General features: G+C 45.6%; 1 protein-coding gene across 1 annotated transcript in view; it reads left to right on the top strand.

Annotated features, from left to right (window-relative positions):
* The first annotated feature begins 736 nt into the window (after positions 1-736).
* Positions 737-13,402, top strand: part of smg1 (SMG1 nonsense mediated mRNA decay associated PI3K related kinase) — a 43,794-nt gene continuing 31,128 nt past the window's right edge. Inside the window, exons 1-15 of the mRNA XM_080857228.1 lie at positions 737-939; positions 4,545-4,711; positions 5,519-5,671; positions 6,159-6,295; positions 6,766-6,824; positions 7,358-7,571; positions 8,168-8,293; positions 8,917-8,989; positions 9,455-9,552; positions 9,928-10,101; positions 10,277-10,498; positions 10,765-10,866; positions 11,600-11,875; positions 12,344-12,474; positions 12,908-13,069. Coding sequence (XP_080713354.1) covers positions 863-939; positions 4,545-4,711; positions 5,519-5,671; positions 6,159-6,295; positions 6,766-6,824; positions 7,358-7,571; positions 8,168-8,293; positions 8,917-8,989; positions 9,455-9,552; positions 9,928-10,101; positions 10,277-10,498; positions 10,765-10,866; positions 11,600-11,875; positions 12,344-12,474; positions 12,908-13,069 — 2,171 coding nt within the window. The 5' untranslated portion in view covers positions 737-862. The remainder of the gene's footprint in view (positions 940-4,544; positions 4,712-5,518; positions 5,672-6,158; positions 6,296-6,765; positions 6,825-7,357; positions 7,572-8,167; positions 8,294-8,916; positions 8,990-9,454; positions 9,553-9,927; positions 10,102-10,276; positions 10,499-10,764; positions 10,867-11,599; positions 11,876-12,343; positions 12,475-12,907; positions 13,070-13,402) is intronic.

The raw sequence follows: 13,402 nt of genomic DNA on the forward strand, positions 1-13,402 counted from the left end.
CAACACTCTGAGAATCCCCTTGACTGAGGCTGTGCTTTTATCCCATAAATGTGCTTATGTCCCCATAAAGTCCATATCCATTAATTATTTTTCACGTAGAAACACTTTAATATGCCAGCATGTTTCAAAATGGGGCTAATATTAAGACATCATATTCCATCTTGTTCGTAATTTCAACTGCCACCTGCTGCTCAGCCTCTCTGTACACTCCTACTCATCATGCTGTCTCTAGGCAACCGCACATCGAAAGCAATCTAGCCACTGATCAACAGGGGGAGCAAGGCAAGGAAAGGGCCACGGAGAGAAGAGCAGTATGTGATGATCTCTCTCAGAATAAAAGGTTAGTGTTCTTGTATAATTTCTCGGAGACAAGTCTGTCAATTTGGTATTGTTGACACAATAAATTATCAAATCTATACACAACTTGAATATGTTATTTTTTTGTAACGTAACAGCATACTATAGTCTTGACAATATATGTAAAATTACTACAAAACAGTGAAGGTCAAAGGAACACAATCGTTTTTGTTTTGTTTCAGAAATAAAAGATGCCTATAGCACGAGACGAGGAGATAATGGGACTTGTAGTTCAAATAATGCTGTCGTAACTGAATGGTCATAAGTGGCCGCTAGATGGCACTGGCGAGTATCCTGAAGCTAATGAAATACACTCTCGTTCACAGGTCCACAGAAATAGAGAAGGGAGTGCGAGGCCGACACCTGGTATTCCCATACATTGCCAGAGCTGTGGGTTATATTGCTTCCCCAATTCATTCATGGACAAGAAGTAGGACAGACAGAAAATAATTGTGAGCACGACTTTTGCCCGTTGAGTGCGGGTCATGCTGTCCTCGCAAAGGTAATGAGCCGCAAAGCCCTCGGGTCTCGGCTTAGCAGCGCCCACAAACTGCAGCGAAACTGGAATGAGTGGCAGCCCAGGTTGGTATAGCGCCACGGGTGAGTCGGTCCAAAATAGAACGAGGATTCGACAGGCCTAGACTCAGATACTCTTCATAGCAGTTCAGTAACGTTGGTTACCCCACGTGAGAATGAGACGGGTATTGCTATCTTAAACGCTTTGCTAACCATCATGGGCTGAACAATGTGAAGGCACATTGCTAGCTAATGAGTTGAATTTCCAGCTGCTAGGTAACATTAGTTAACCTCAGCTAGCGCGGTAACAGGTTACGTGGACTCATGTGAGCTAGCAAATCAGCTATGATGGTGACTGTGTCCTTATCGTTTATGCTTATTATAAGAGGGAAACCTTAAGCGCTGGGTTAACTCGTTTTTGTCGACGGCTAGGGTTAGCACGGTATCCCCAAATTTGCCCAGCTGTGCTAGCTACTAAGCTAAACAAGGACCTCACCACTTGGTGGGATACGTTGCATCGTGAGAAAGTGGAAATATGCCTGGGAACCTTCATCGACAGGCTATTATTCGGAAAAAATAGGTGCAATGGCACATCAGAGGTAGCCGTTCTGTCAAACTAAGTCATTCATATCACTTACTTAGTTAATGTATAACTTACTTGCCCAGTCAGCTTTATTATGCATTTCCTTGCTGCCCAGCTAGCTAGCTAGCTAACTAACTGCCGAATTCAGTAGTCAAGCAATGCTTGTGTTCTCCGTGGGAACATGTACCTAGCTCAGTTAGCCATTTATATGTTGTTATCCTACCTAGCCGACGTAGCTAGAGTTGTTCGTTTAAGTCGCTGGTACAGTGAAATGTGTGTGCATTATTTTGTCACGGATTGTAGATCCGAACGGTAGTAAGCAAACTAGTCACTCGGTATTCCGAGGCCAACCCAACGCTAACTTGGCTGATCCATGAAATTGTCAGTAGCCAGCCATGACTGCTGGCTAACTAGCTGGTGCGAACCACCTAGCAAACGTGGAGAATGTTTGGAATTGAGTTGGTTGAACATATGCCCATAAACTTCCTTTTTGCCTCGTAAATGTGTTGGAATTATGGATGGTGGAAAGTTCGAAGTTGACACCATGTTGAGTACGTCGATGACAAGACCATGTATTTGGCAGAAAATCAAACACGGAAGGTTACCTTAGCTATATTCTCCTGTTAGCATACGTGTTGAGTTGGGTGTAACCACAAAGGTTTTTGGCTAGTAAGCTAACGTGGGATTGCTAGCTTTACAGACCCACTGGTATGGGGACCATTGCATCTAATGCTTGCTGTCAAGTTTGCACAGTGCACACAACATGATTGCTTACTACCAGGAATGTCACTAGACAACTTTGATTTGTGGGGCTAAGCCATCACTAGGCTAACCCCTTGGATAAGAACCGAGTCTGTTCATTACTTATATTTAGAGTAACAAGCATTGCCCATACAATAAACAGATTCCTTGCCAGGATGATGCACTGTAGACCTCATTAAGATTTGTATTGATAGGACATAAAATGTTATCAGTTTCATTTACAGTGTGCATATAGGCCTAAATACATAAATCTGGAGAGACAAGTAAGCAAAGTAACCAAACTGGTCTACGGTTATTGTAGCAGCTACTTTCACTTATAAGAATCCTGCAAACTGTATTCTGCGGTGAACTACTCATATAGGGTCACTTTTTTAACCGTAGTCCCTACAAGGACTGCGGAAATGACAGTTGACTGAAAACGCTGAACATATCGGCCATTTGTAAAATTTTAGGTAGATATTTTTACCTAAGTACTTACTATATTAGTGGACAGGATGGAAATGTTGAAGCTTTGTGATGGCACAGAAGGTTGCAGTTTACTTATGTTATACCTTCTAAGCAGAGAGCAGACTGTAGCGGTATGAGTTCATACTCCTTACCGAGTGTGTTGTTTGGATAGCTTAGACATACGGATAACTTTGATCGGGAAGCACGTTTATATGCGGGACTAGACGTGGCCTAGCGATGCCCGGCTTACTACTATCAGATATGTGTTACCCGTTGTCTCCTGGCACACGTCAGATTGTATTGAAATTGTTAAGTACTCGGATTTAGAAAATAGATCAACTTCGTGGCTAAAATCTGTGCGTGGATTCTGTGTTTTCACGTTGGTCATCCTCTGCAGCATATTGAAGTATGTGGTGCCATGGTGTTGCGGCTGTGTTTTGATCCTTGTTGGATGTATACAATGTGCTTTCAAGTTAAAAAAGTTCACTTTCTTTTCATTGAATGCTGAATGCTGAATGGCCAGTCACATAGACACTTGTAAAACGCCTGCACATCCCACATACACAGGTGCCTGGCAGAGCTAAAGTCCATAAAAACAATCAATGTTCTGCATACTCTTGCTTCTAGTACAGTGTATATTTCACTCTCATGTTTCAAGCTCAAATTCTCAATAGACTGAGGCAAGCATCTGTAATGAGCTTTAATGATGAGTGTGGTCCGCCTGTCCCCAAAATCTCTGTAGGACAGAGGTGGTCTATGACGTTGACACACTTGCCCTCAGATAGCCAGGGGATTGTTTGGACTGAGTGTTGTACCCAGTTTTGCCTTTCATAAAAGTGCACGTTTGTAAATGTTGTCAAAATCAAGACCACATACAGTGATGGATATCTGAAGGCATAACCAAAAGTATTTGTCCCAATAGTCATGTATATGATAATCACATTATTTACCTTTCAAGATGTACTATACATTGAAGTGGTTTGCATTTTTCTATCTCTAACAATAATATTTGAGTTTGAGAACAAAACCCTTTTTCACATCTGAAGATCTAGCTGTCTTTTCAGGGCAGCGTCAATTGCCCTTGTTTTTTTTCCCAAACTTTGAACTTTGTCCTGATTGATTTAATTGATCGTAAATTTGTCCAGAGTTAAGAGACTTCAGTGAGTCAGTCATACTTGTGCTGCAGTGTATGCACTGGAAGGCAGGTGCATTTGAGATGAGTGCAGGTTCTGCTTGTTATTGGCTTGATGTGAAGAGGCTGGATCCACATATTCATAATATATCAAAAGAATATATTTATCTCCACTCAGCGTGCGAACATGGTTTTAAAAAAAAAAAAAAAAGGACTTGGGAAAATTCAGTTACAAAAAGTACTTTCCTTGGGCATAAGTGAACACAAAAATTAGCACAAGTGTAGATGTATTTAAATTTTGCCTTACAGTGCTTGCGCAAGTCTACAGTTTCCAATGGGTAGTCCAGGTTGCGAAATGATGGTTGGTCAAAGGTTAACTAGATTTCAGTGTATAGAACTCGTCTCATTCATTTGTGTGAGTAAGAACCCACAAGAATAATATGGTAACTTAATAGAGATCAGCACATTATTAGATTGAAGTGAAAGTGACTCTATGGCAGAGGTGGTTTAGACACACACACACACACACACACACACACACACACACACACACACACACACACACACACACACACACTCTGAATTCCACCTCTGCATTTGACCCACCCAGAGTAGTGACACACACAGCACCCAGTGAACACACACTCAGTGTAACTATTGTGAAGTCCCCAAGATGAGGCTTTAGGCAGGTAGAGTAGCCATGGTGACCAGACAGCCCCTGACCGCTGGCTTTGCATGTTGTTTCAGAGGTGACAGCGTGTCCACTTGCCAGGACGGCGTGAACTGCAGTGTTTCACGAGACCACGGTCCCGCAGACACCACCTCTCTTTTCGACACTTTGCCCTCCGACCAGCCTGGCACCCCTCCGCTGCACCATGCCTCCTACGCAGACGCCCACGCTCTCGAGGAAGGAGGTAGGTCAACCCAGAGCGCGCCCGCCCACCTCTTTTGGACCATTTGCTCTTCATGACTTTGTCATTGGGCCTTTTTATAGTCCTGAGTTGACTTTTATATGCTTTATTTGGTCATTGTCTTTTAGATAACCACGTGGTGTGTGTGTGTGTGTGTGTGTGTGTGTGTGTGTGCCTGTAGAGGTGTGGTGGCTCATAGTTTTACATTATGGGCAGCTTTTATTTGTGGGCGTGTTGGAGTCAAGTTTCTAATGGTGAACAGAAACTGAAAGTAGGCTGAATTTAATGTGTTGATGTCAAGGAATGCCCCAGAGATTACTGCAGTCGCACACTGTTCGACAACACATATAGTTAAGGCTTTTCACTCACTGGGAATACATTGTTAAAGTGAACATTAAGAGCCATACAGACTTGAAAAGGTTAGTGTGCGTTTGGGAATCACCAAAGATGAGAAACTTGAGGAAGGATCTCGTAATACCAGTTCAGTAGGAAATGATCACTGGTGTCAGTTGGGTTACCATCAGTGATGTGTCTTTGCACTTCGAGTCAGAGATGACATTGCCCGTTTATTTATTCTCCGATGTAGTATGTTTTATTTTCAAATACATAGTCTTAAGTAATAATGTGCTTTATTGTAGTTTTATGTGTGAAAATTGTGGTCATGATGGTTCATTACAGATTCATACTTGTTCATTCTTTTGCTCAAGGATTGTGTGGTACGCTATTTTCATAATGTCTATTTGTTAAATTATTGGAATTTTAAAAAATGCTGATGTTTTTCAAATCCACTGTTTCCACTGGTGTTTGCAGGTGGATATGACGCTGATGGAGGTCTCTGTGAAACTACTTATGGTTGGAAGTCGTTGGGGCAAGAGTTGAGGATCAATGATGTGACATCGGATTTACCCAGTTTTCAGCATGGAAACCGTGCTTTAGCTACAAAGGACATGAGGAAATCACAGGGTGGGTGGAAACATTCAAACAAGCCACTTGAATCAAATGGAGTAATTACTGGTTGTGTCTCACAAGCTAGGAGCTTTGTATACCTGGGTGATTTCTTGGAATGACCAAAATAGGGTTTCCCTTAGCACAGCCATTTTAATTGCTCTTAGATTTCGATTCGACTTTATTGTAATTGCACAGAGTACAAGTACTGAGACAACGAAATGCAATTTAGCATCCAACCAGAAGTGCAAAATAGCAATAAAAGTGCAGAGTATGTGCAAATGTAAAGTGGAATAAGTGAATAAATATGATATGTAAAAGTTAGAATATGACACAGAATTGTAATACAAACAGAATTGAGACTAGCAGCAATTGAGGTAGAAGTGAGGTATGATAAGTATATAAAGTGCATAGATTATGTAGATTCTTTAAAGTTCCCTTTGACTGCTCGTTTGAGAGTGATGACTCAGTCTCTCTTGTTTTCTGGTGCCCGTGTCGTCCACAGACCGACCGATGGCTCACTCGGATGAGTCCCGGCTGGCCAACCTCCTGCGGAGGGTCTCTCGAGAAGACGACAGGGACCGCAGGCTGGCCACCCTTAAACAGATGAAGGAGTTCATCCTGCACTCAGAAAACAAAGTGGTGAGACATGGCCCTTCGACACTCCTCCGCTACTCCAGAACCTGTGTACCTCGTGTTTGTGTCTGTGTTGAAAAAAAAAAGGCTTTTATTTTATGTTCCCCCTCAGTAGTGAGCCAACTTGCATGCTTTTCATAGAAACATAGGCTCAGCCTTTCCCAAGCAGAAGGGTATGCTCTATTTCCTCTTCATACCCTGGGCTCAATTTGTTATGCATGAAGCAGGCGACGCTTGAACCTGATAGACTTGCACTGCTGCAGAATTTTAATGAGGGATTAATGTATGTGGAATAGATTTATGTATGTGACCTTGCCCATTTCAAACACTGAGGTGGTACTTGGTTGTCTTGATGCCAAAAATGTTTATGATGCTTGTGGTGAGATCTGTGTGCGAATTGGAAATGTCTCCTGTCCTCTGCACTATCGTGTGTGTGTGTGTGTAATCAAAGACTTTGCTCTGTCCCTTTGTCACAGGTCCTGGTGAAACAGCTGGATACTATCTTGGGCACCCTGAATGACATTTTGAATGAGAGGTAAGGTCATGGAGTCAAAAGCTCTTGCTACCCAGTTCTCCCAAGAGAGACGCCTGCCCTGCTTAGCCGGGAGGCTCTAGTGAAGTAGCATAGTAATGTCAGTTATCGGGCAGTGTCAAACATCGGCCATTCTGCTAAACAATCAAAAAGCTAAGTTTAATAATGGACTAACATGACAACGCAAACGTTTAAGCAATATAGTACGAGTGCGAGTGGGGTAGGTAAGGGATATTCCCACGGGTGGTGTTCGGCCGTAGCCACCGAGGCCTGAGTTGGGTTGTTCTGGGATAATCCAACTCATGGAACGTCTCTCGTCCAATCAGAGACGACTAAATAATGCGTTAGAACCCAATTGTTTTATAATTGCCGATAATACGCGCCGTTTGATAATCGACACCGTTACGATAGAACTCCCCCAACAGTCTCCTGACAGCCCTATATCTCCCTTCCTCCCTATTTCCCTTCCTCCTTCTCTCCTTCCTCCCTCCTTCTCTCCTCCCTCTCCCCTCCCCACGCCCCGTGTGTCCCTGCAGCAGTAAGCTGCTCCAGGAGCTGCGTCAGGAGGCGGCGGGATGCCTGGGCCTGCTGTGCGCCGCGCTCAGCTACGAGGCCGAGAGGATCTTCAAGTGGATCTTCCTCAAGGTCAGCGCCTCCACCAAGGACGAGGTCAAGCTCCTGTACCTGGTGGCCACCTACAAGGCCCTGGAGATGGTGGGGGAGAAGAAGGCCTTCTCGTCAGTCATGCAGGTATGGCGTCTGAAGCCCCCCATCGGATGGGAGTTGAGCTGAGTGGAGGTCATTCATATGCAGTCTGCTGTTCGGCACACACCCACAGTTATCATCGTTGTGAATGTTTTGCTTATTTTCATGTCATAAATACTTATTTCAGCCAAGGTTGCGTTTTGGCCATTCCCAAAGGCTTCCCTGCAGAGCAAATTGCACAAAGAAAGCTTCAATATTAATTGGAATGGACTCGCATAAACCAACCTTTTCTTCCCTCTATATTCCACCCCAAACCCTTCTACTGTACTGTCTGAATACAATGCTAATGAAAGAATGAATGAATGACTGCACTGCGATGATGATGACCACTTTCCCAGTGCTCAAGAGGCCTACATTTCACACATTCAATCTGTGGGTTCATCTCGCATCATCTGAATGGGAGATCTGCCAGTGTCATCTCCAAATGGACTAAGCACTCACTGAACCACTGATTATGCATGAGTTAGATGTATTCATAGACCATTCATCCGCCTGATGAATAAATGGATGGCAGCGATAATGGCCTTTGCTCTGATGCTCTGTGTTGTGACGGTCCTCCCTTCCTCCCTCCCTTCCTCCAGCTGGTGATGAGCAGCCTGCAGTCCATCCTGGAGAACCTGGACACCCCGGAGGTGCTGTGCCAGAGCGTCAAGTGCATCCTGCTGGTGGCACGCTGCTACCCGCACGTCTTCAGCACCAACTTCAGGGTGAGGACCACGGCTTCTTTTCCCCAGTGTTGTTGTTGTCCACGTGTGCAGGGCTGTGGCAGTATGTCTGGGTGTGATTGCGAAACAAACTGTCTCTACACCAAGACAGCTGTCAAGTAGTGGCGTCTAGAGAAAACAAAAACACTTCCCCTATGGGCTTCGTTATCAGCGTTTTTAAGTAATAACCATAAAACTTTAGAAGAAGGATGCTTTCCTGTGTGTGTGTGTGTGTGTGTGTGTGTGTGTGTGTGAAGGGAGAGCAAGTAAAGTGCTGCAGTTGCTAAGTCTGGCAGCAGTTTACAAGAGCTCCTCACATCGCTTCCAGCCTCTTTGAGTTTCAACTTCAGAGTTAAAAAGAAATTCCCATGTGCTGAGCTCTGCTCTGTGTGTTGTTAGAGAAAAACATCTCTGCTTGCAAAACAAGCCCAAATTCCCCTGGACTCTTCATGCTGTGTGTGTGTGTGTGTGTGTGTGTGTGTGTGTGTGTGTGTGTGTGTGTGTGTGTGTGTGTGTGTGTGTGTGTGTGTGTGTTTGTGTGTTGGTCTGTGGTTGTATACATGAGTGCAAAGCCAAGCTTATTGCTAACAGCTTCTGACTGTGTGTGTGTTTTTGTTTCCCCAAAGGACACTGTTGACATCTTGGTTGGCTGGCATATTGATCACACACAGAAGCCGTCTCTCACTCAGCAAGTGTCTGGTAAGGATGAAGTGTTTTAATTGTTTCTGTAGCTGTTTCCCAAAGTTAAGGGTGCTTCCTTGGTAGGATGAGTCCTTCCAAGTCGGGTCCTTTAGAGGCAAGACAAGAGTCCTTCCTAGCAGTCAGAGAACAAATAATGGACCAGTCTAGCAAGTGTGTGTGTGTGTGTGCTGGTGTGCATCATTGAAAAGGTCCCACCCAAAAATTCCTGACTCCTTTTAAAGAAAAAAGACTCGGAGCATATTCCAATAGCATCCTGGAAAATTCTCCAAATGAAGGACTCTGTCCTATGTAGAATTGGAAGGATCCTAGACATTTACTTTAGCGGGATTCGTAGACGTAGCATCCTTGAAACGCACCTGTGAAAGATCCTTCCTTGACTTTGAGAAGCAGCTAGCATATGGGACCATCTTTAACAAGTTGAAGACCTCTTCACTGGACTAAACTGGGTGCTTCACTTGTCAGGCTGGTTACAGAGTCTGGAGCAGTTCTGGGTGGCTGACCTGGCTTTCTCCACAACCCTGTTGGGACAGTTTTTAGAAGATATGGAGGCCTATGCCGAGGTATGAAGCGATTATTTTTTATATCATTGTATGAATTAATTAATCGGGTATCTTTTTAAGTCAATTGTTATTGTATTTGAACATTTTATAGTGGATCTAGTGCCTTTCACGAAAACTAAGTTTGTTGATGGCCAAATAAGATGTGATATTTTTATGTTCCCTGAATCTTCTGGATAATGTACATGAATATGTTTACATATTTCCGTTCTATCACTGTAGAAGTCGTTTAAAAAAAGGAAAACATACACAGACTATATGAACATAAATATACGCAGTGTAAGGGATTAGGAAATGACTTGGTTACCTCTGACTGGTCCACCAGTCCTTGTCATGGTCTAACTAGTCAACCTCCCCCCTCTGGTGTTGTACCTGTAGGACCTGGGTCACGTGGTTTCGGGGGAGGCAGTGGACGAGGACATCCCCCCTCCTACAGTCTCTCTGCCCAAGCTGGCCGCTCTGCTGCGGGTCTTTAGCACAGTGGTGCGCAGCATCGGCGGGAGGTTCAACCCCATCCGCGGCCCGCCCATCACCGAGGCCTACGTCACTGATGTAAGCCCTCCTGTGGTTCTCAGAAGCGACCATGCTTTTGATTAAACATCTGGTCTTGTGGAGTCACAAGCTGCAATCAATTTTATTGCATCGCTTCTTCTGTAGCTTCTCCAAAATGTCTGCAACGAGTCCGCAATGACCCCAATGCCTCACCCTCTCCGCTTTCTCGTACCAGGTGTTGAACCGTGTTTTGGCCTGCGTCACCACGGCGAGGCAGGTGTTCTTCTCCGAGGTGGTTCTGACGGCGGGGAACGAGTGTGTGTGCGTGCTGCTCCTGAACCTGGACTCGGGCAGCCAGCTGACGGACTGTGTCATCGCGTACGGCCTGGAGCAGCTGGAGAGTTGCCATGGATGCGGCCCTGAGTACAGCATGGCCGTGCTCAACCTGCTCACACTGGTGAGGGACGGGGAGAAGCACACACACACACACACACCTCACATCTGCTCACACTGGTGTGGGACAAGCACACACACCTCATATCACTCACACAAGCTCAGAATTTGACAGTCTGTTTCTGTAGTTTCTCATATTCTGAGCACTAATACATTTTTGGGTAGCCACTGATCTTAGGTAATAGTGTTTTGATTGTGTTTGAGATTAATGTTAGTGAGCTGAGCTGAGTGTGAAGGGTTAACCTAACAGATGGGCCTGACCTTTTGCAGATTGTCGACCAGATCAACACAAAGCTGCCAGCGACATTTGTAGAGAAGCTGCTGGCCCCCAGCTCCCAGCTCCTGGAGTTACGCTTCCACAGGGAGAAGGAGGTAAATAACCAACCACCTGCGTCACAGTACACAGGCCCACTTCAGGAGGCCACTGGTGTCACAGTACACCGGCCAACTACAGGAGGCCACCCGCTTCACAGTACACAGGCCAACTACAGGAGACCACTGGTGTCACAGTACACAGGCCAACTACAGGAGACCACTGGCATCACAGTACACAGGCCAACTACAGGAGACCACTGGTGTCACAGTACACAGGCCAACTACAGGAGACCACTGGTGTCACAGTACACAGGCCAACTACAGGAGACCACTGGCATCACAGTACACAGGCCAACTACAGGAGACCACTGGCGTCATGCCTTGAGCTCGAAGTGTACAATCACAAATGAGATTTAGGACACCCTTATTTGGAGGTCCATATTACAGCGTAGTAATACACACAAGAAATTGCTGTTGGTGTATTTCTAGGCCTGCATGGTATTTCTAATTATGGAATGACTTGCACAAATGTCAACCCTTTGAATGAGATTATTTTGCATGACTGCACAATGAACTCAATTTGATTTGAACAAAAAGAAACTATGCATGTTGATGGGCCAGTCTCTCCATTACCGAAGGAACGTTTTTGTATTTTAGAATGTGTGAAGAAAAGGTTAGGGTGTGCTGAATTCTTATTCTTGTGTGTGTGTGTGTGTGTGTGTGTGTGTGTGTGTGTGTGTGTGTGTGTGTGTGTGTGTGTGTGTGTGTCTTGGTGCCCCCGTCTCTCCAGGTCATGTCCGCCGCCCTCGGTGTGTACCAGGCGTTGCTGAGTCTGAAAAACATCCCCGTCCTGGAGGCGGCCTACAAGCTGGTGCTGGGCGAGATGGGATGCGCCCTCAACAACCTCCTGGCGCCCCTGGACCTGCCCCCGGCCTGCCCCGACATCCAGCACACCGCCTTCACCCAGCCCCCCATCCAGATCGCCCCCGACCGTGCCGAGTTCATCTTCATCTTCAACCTCAGCGCGCTCACCACCATCGGCAACACCAAGAACTCCCTCATTGGGGTAAGTGCTGGGCTGGATGTTCACCACGTAGAGGGCTGGAGCAAACTTCTGAGTAGAGTTAGGGCAAATGTGGGGAACAATTGATTGATGCGGAGAATTAGCGGAGACAGAATATTCTGCCTTCAATTTTGTTTCTGTTCCTGTTCTGCTGAAGTGTGGTGGTAATACAAGAAGTATTAAGAAACCGTTTTATTTATTAACGTGCCAAGTTGAGCCTAGACCTTTGGAAGCCAAATAATTGTGTAGACTTGGCAGTCTAGCATGCTGCTTGGGCACAAAGCTTGTATTTTAGCTCCATATGCTAGTGAGGTCCAGTTCATTTGGTACCGCTGTCTCCATCTTGGTGGTGTTGACAGTTGCACCTGGTCTTTTGTGGACGAAATAATAGTTTCCTATGAATGTATTGCTTATTATTGCGTATGTATTAATGTATTGCTCTCTTTCTCTCTCTCTGTGTGCCCTGGGTAGATGTGGGCACTCTCTCCCACTGTGTTTGCCCTGCTCAGTCAGAACCTGGTTCTGGTGCACTCCGAGCTGGCTGTCCACCACCCTGCAGTCCAGTACTCCGTACTCTACACCCTCTACTCCCACTGTACCAGGTAATCACACGCCTTCAAACTCCTGTGTGTGTGTGTGTACACCTAGGTATGTGTGTGTACCTGGGTATGTGTGTATACCTGGGTATGTGTGTGTGTGTGTGTGTGTGTGTGTGTGTATACCTAGGTGTGTGTGTGTGCCTGGGTATGTGTGTAAACCTGGGTATGTGTGTGTGTGTACACCTAGGTATGTGTGTGTACCTGGGTATGTGTGTATACCTGGGTATGTGTGTGTGTGTGTGTGTGTATACCTAGGTGTGTGTGTGTGCCTGGGTATGTGTGTAAACCTGGGTATGTGTGTGTGTGTATACCTAGGTGTGTGTGTGTGTGTATACCTAGGTATGTATTTATTTGTTCGAACTCTTCATGAAGAGCAAATTCAATCTCTTCCTTCGCCCGTCCCTCCCTTTTCTCTCTCTCTGTCCCTCTGCTTCAGACATGACCACTTCATCTCCAGCAGCCTGAGCTCCTCCTCTCCCTCGCTCTTCGACGGCGCAGTCATCAGCACGGTTACCACGGCAACCAAGAAGCATTTCAGCACGCTGCTCAGTCTGCTGGGCATGTTGCTAAGCAAAGAGCACCTGAACCCCGAGGCCAGGTAGGACCAATCACAGCACAGCGCTCTCCGGCTCGCTTGGCTCCGAGTAATGAGCCGCCCGCCACCCCCCCCTTTTACTTTTTCAGAAGCCATTATTTAGCCCTCAATGTCGACGAGAGAAGTTAGGATTGTGTTTGGCTTAGCTATTAATTGAGTTAAAAGGTTAAACTGATCCATCAAGGAGGATTAATCCAACCCTTAGAGCTTCGAGCAATAAGACACTCTAGCATTCATTTGGGGGAGTGGAGAGACTGAGTAGTTGAGGTGTGAGTGCATATGTACATAAAACCATTTCATTTCAACCAGAACCTCCCCCCCCTCCCCCTTCTGTAC

This window comes from Sprattus sprattus (genome assembly GCF_963457725.1).
Source record: "Sprattus sprattus genome assembly, chromosome: 18".
Taxonomy (NCBI): domain Eukaryota; kingdom Metazoa; phylum Chordata; class Actinopteri; order Clupeiformes; family Clupeidae; genus Sprattus; species Sprattus sprattus.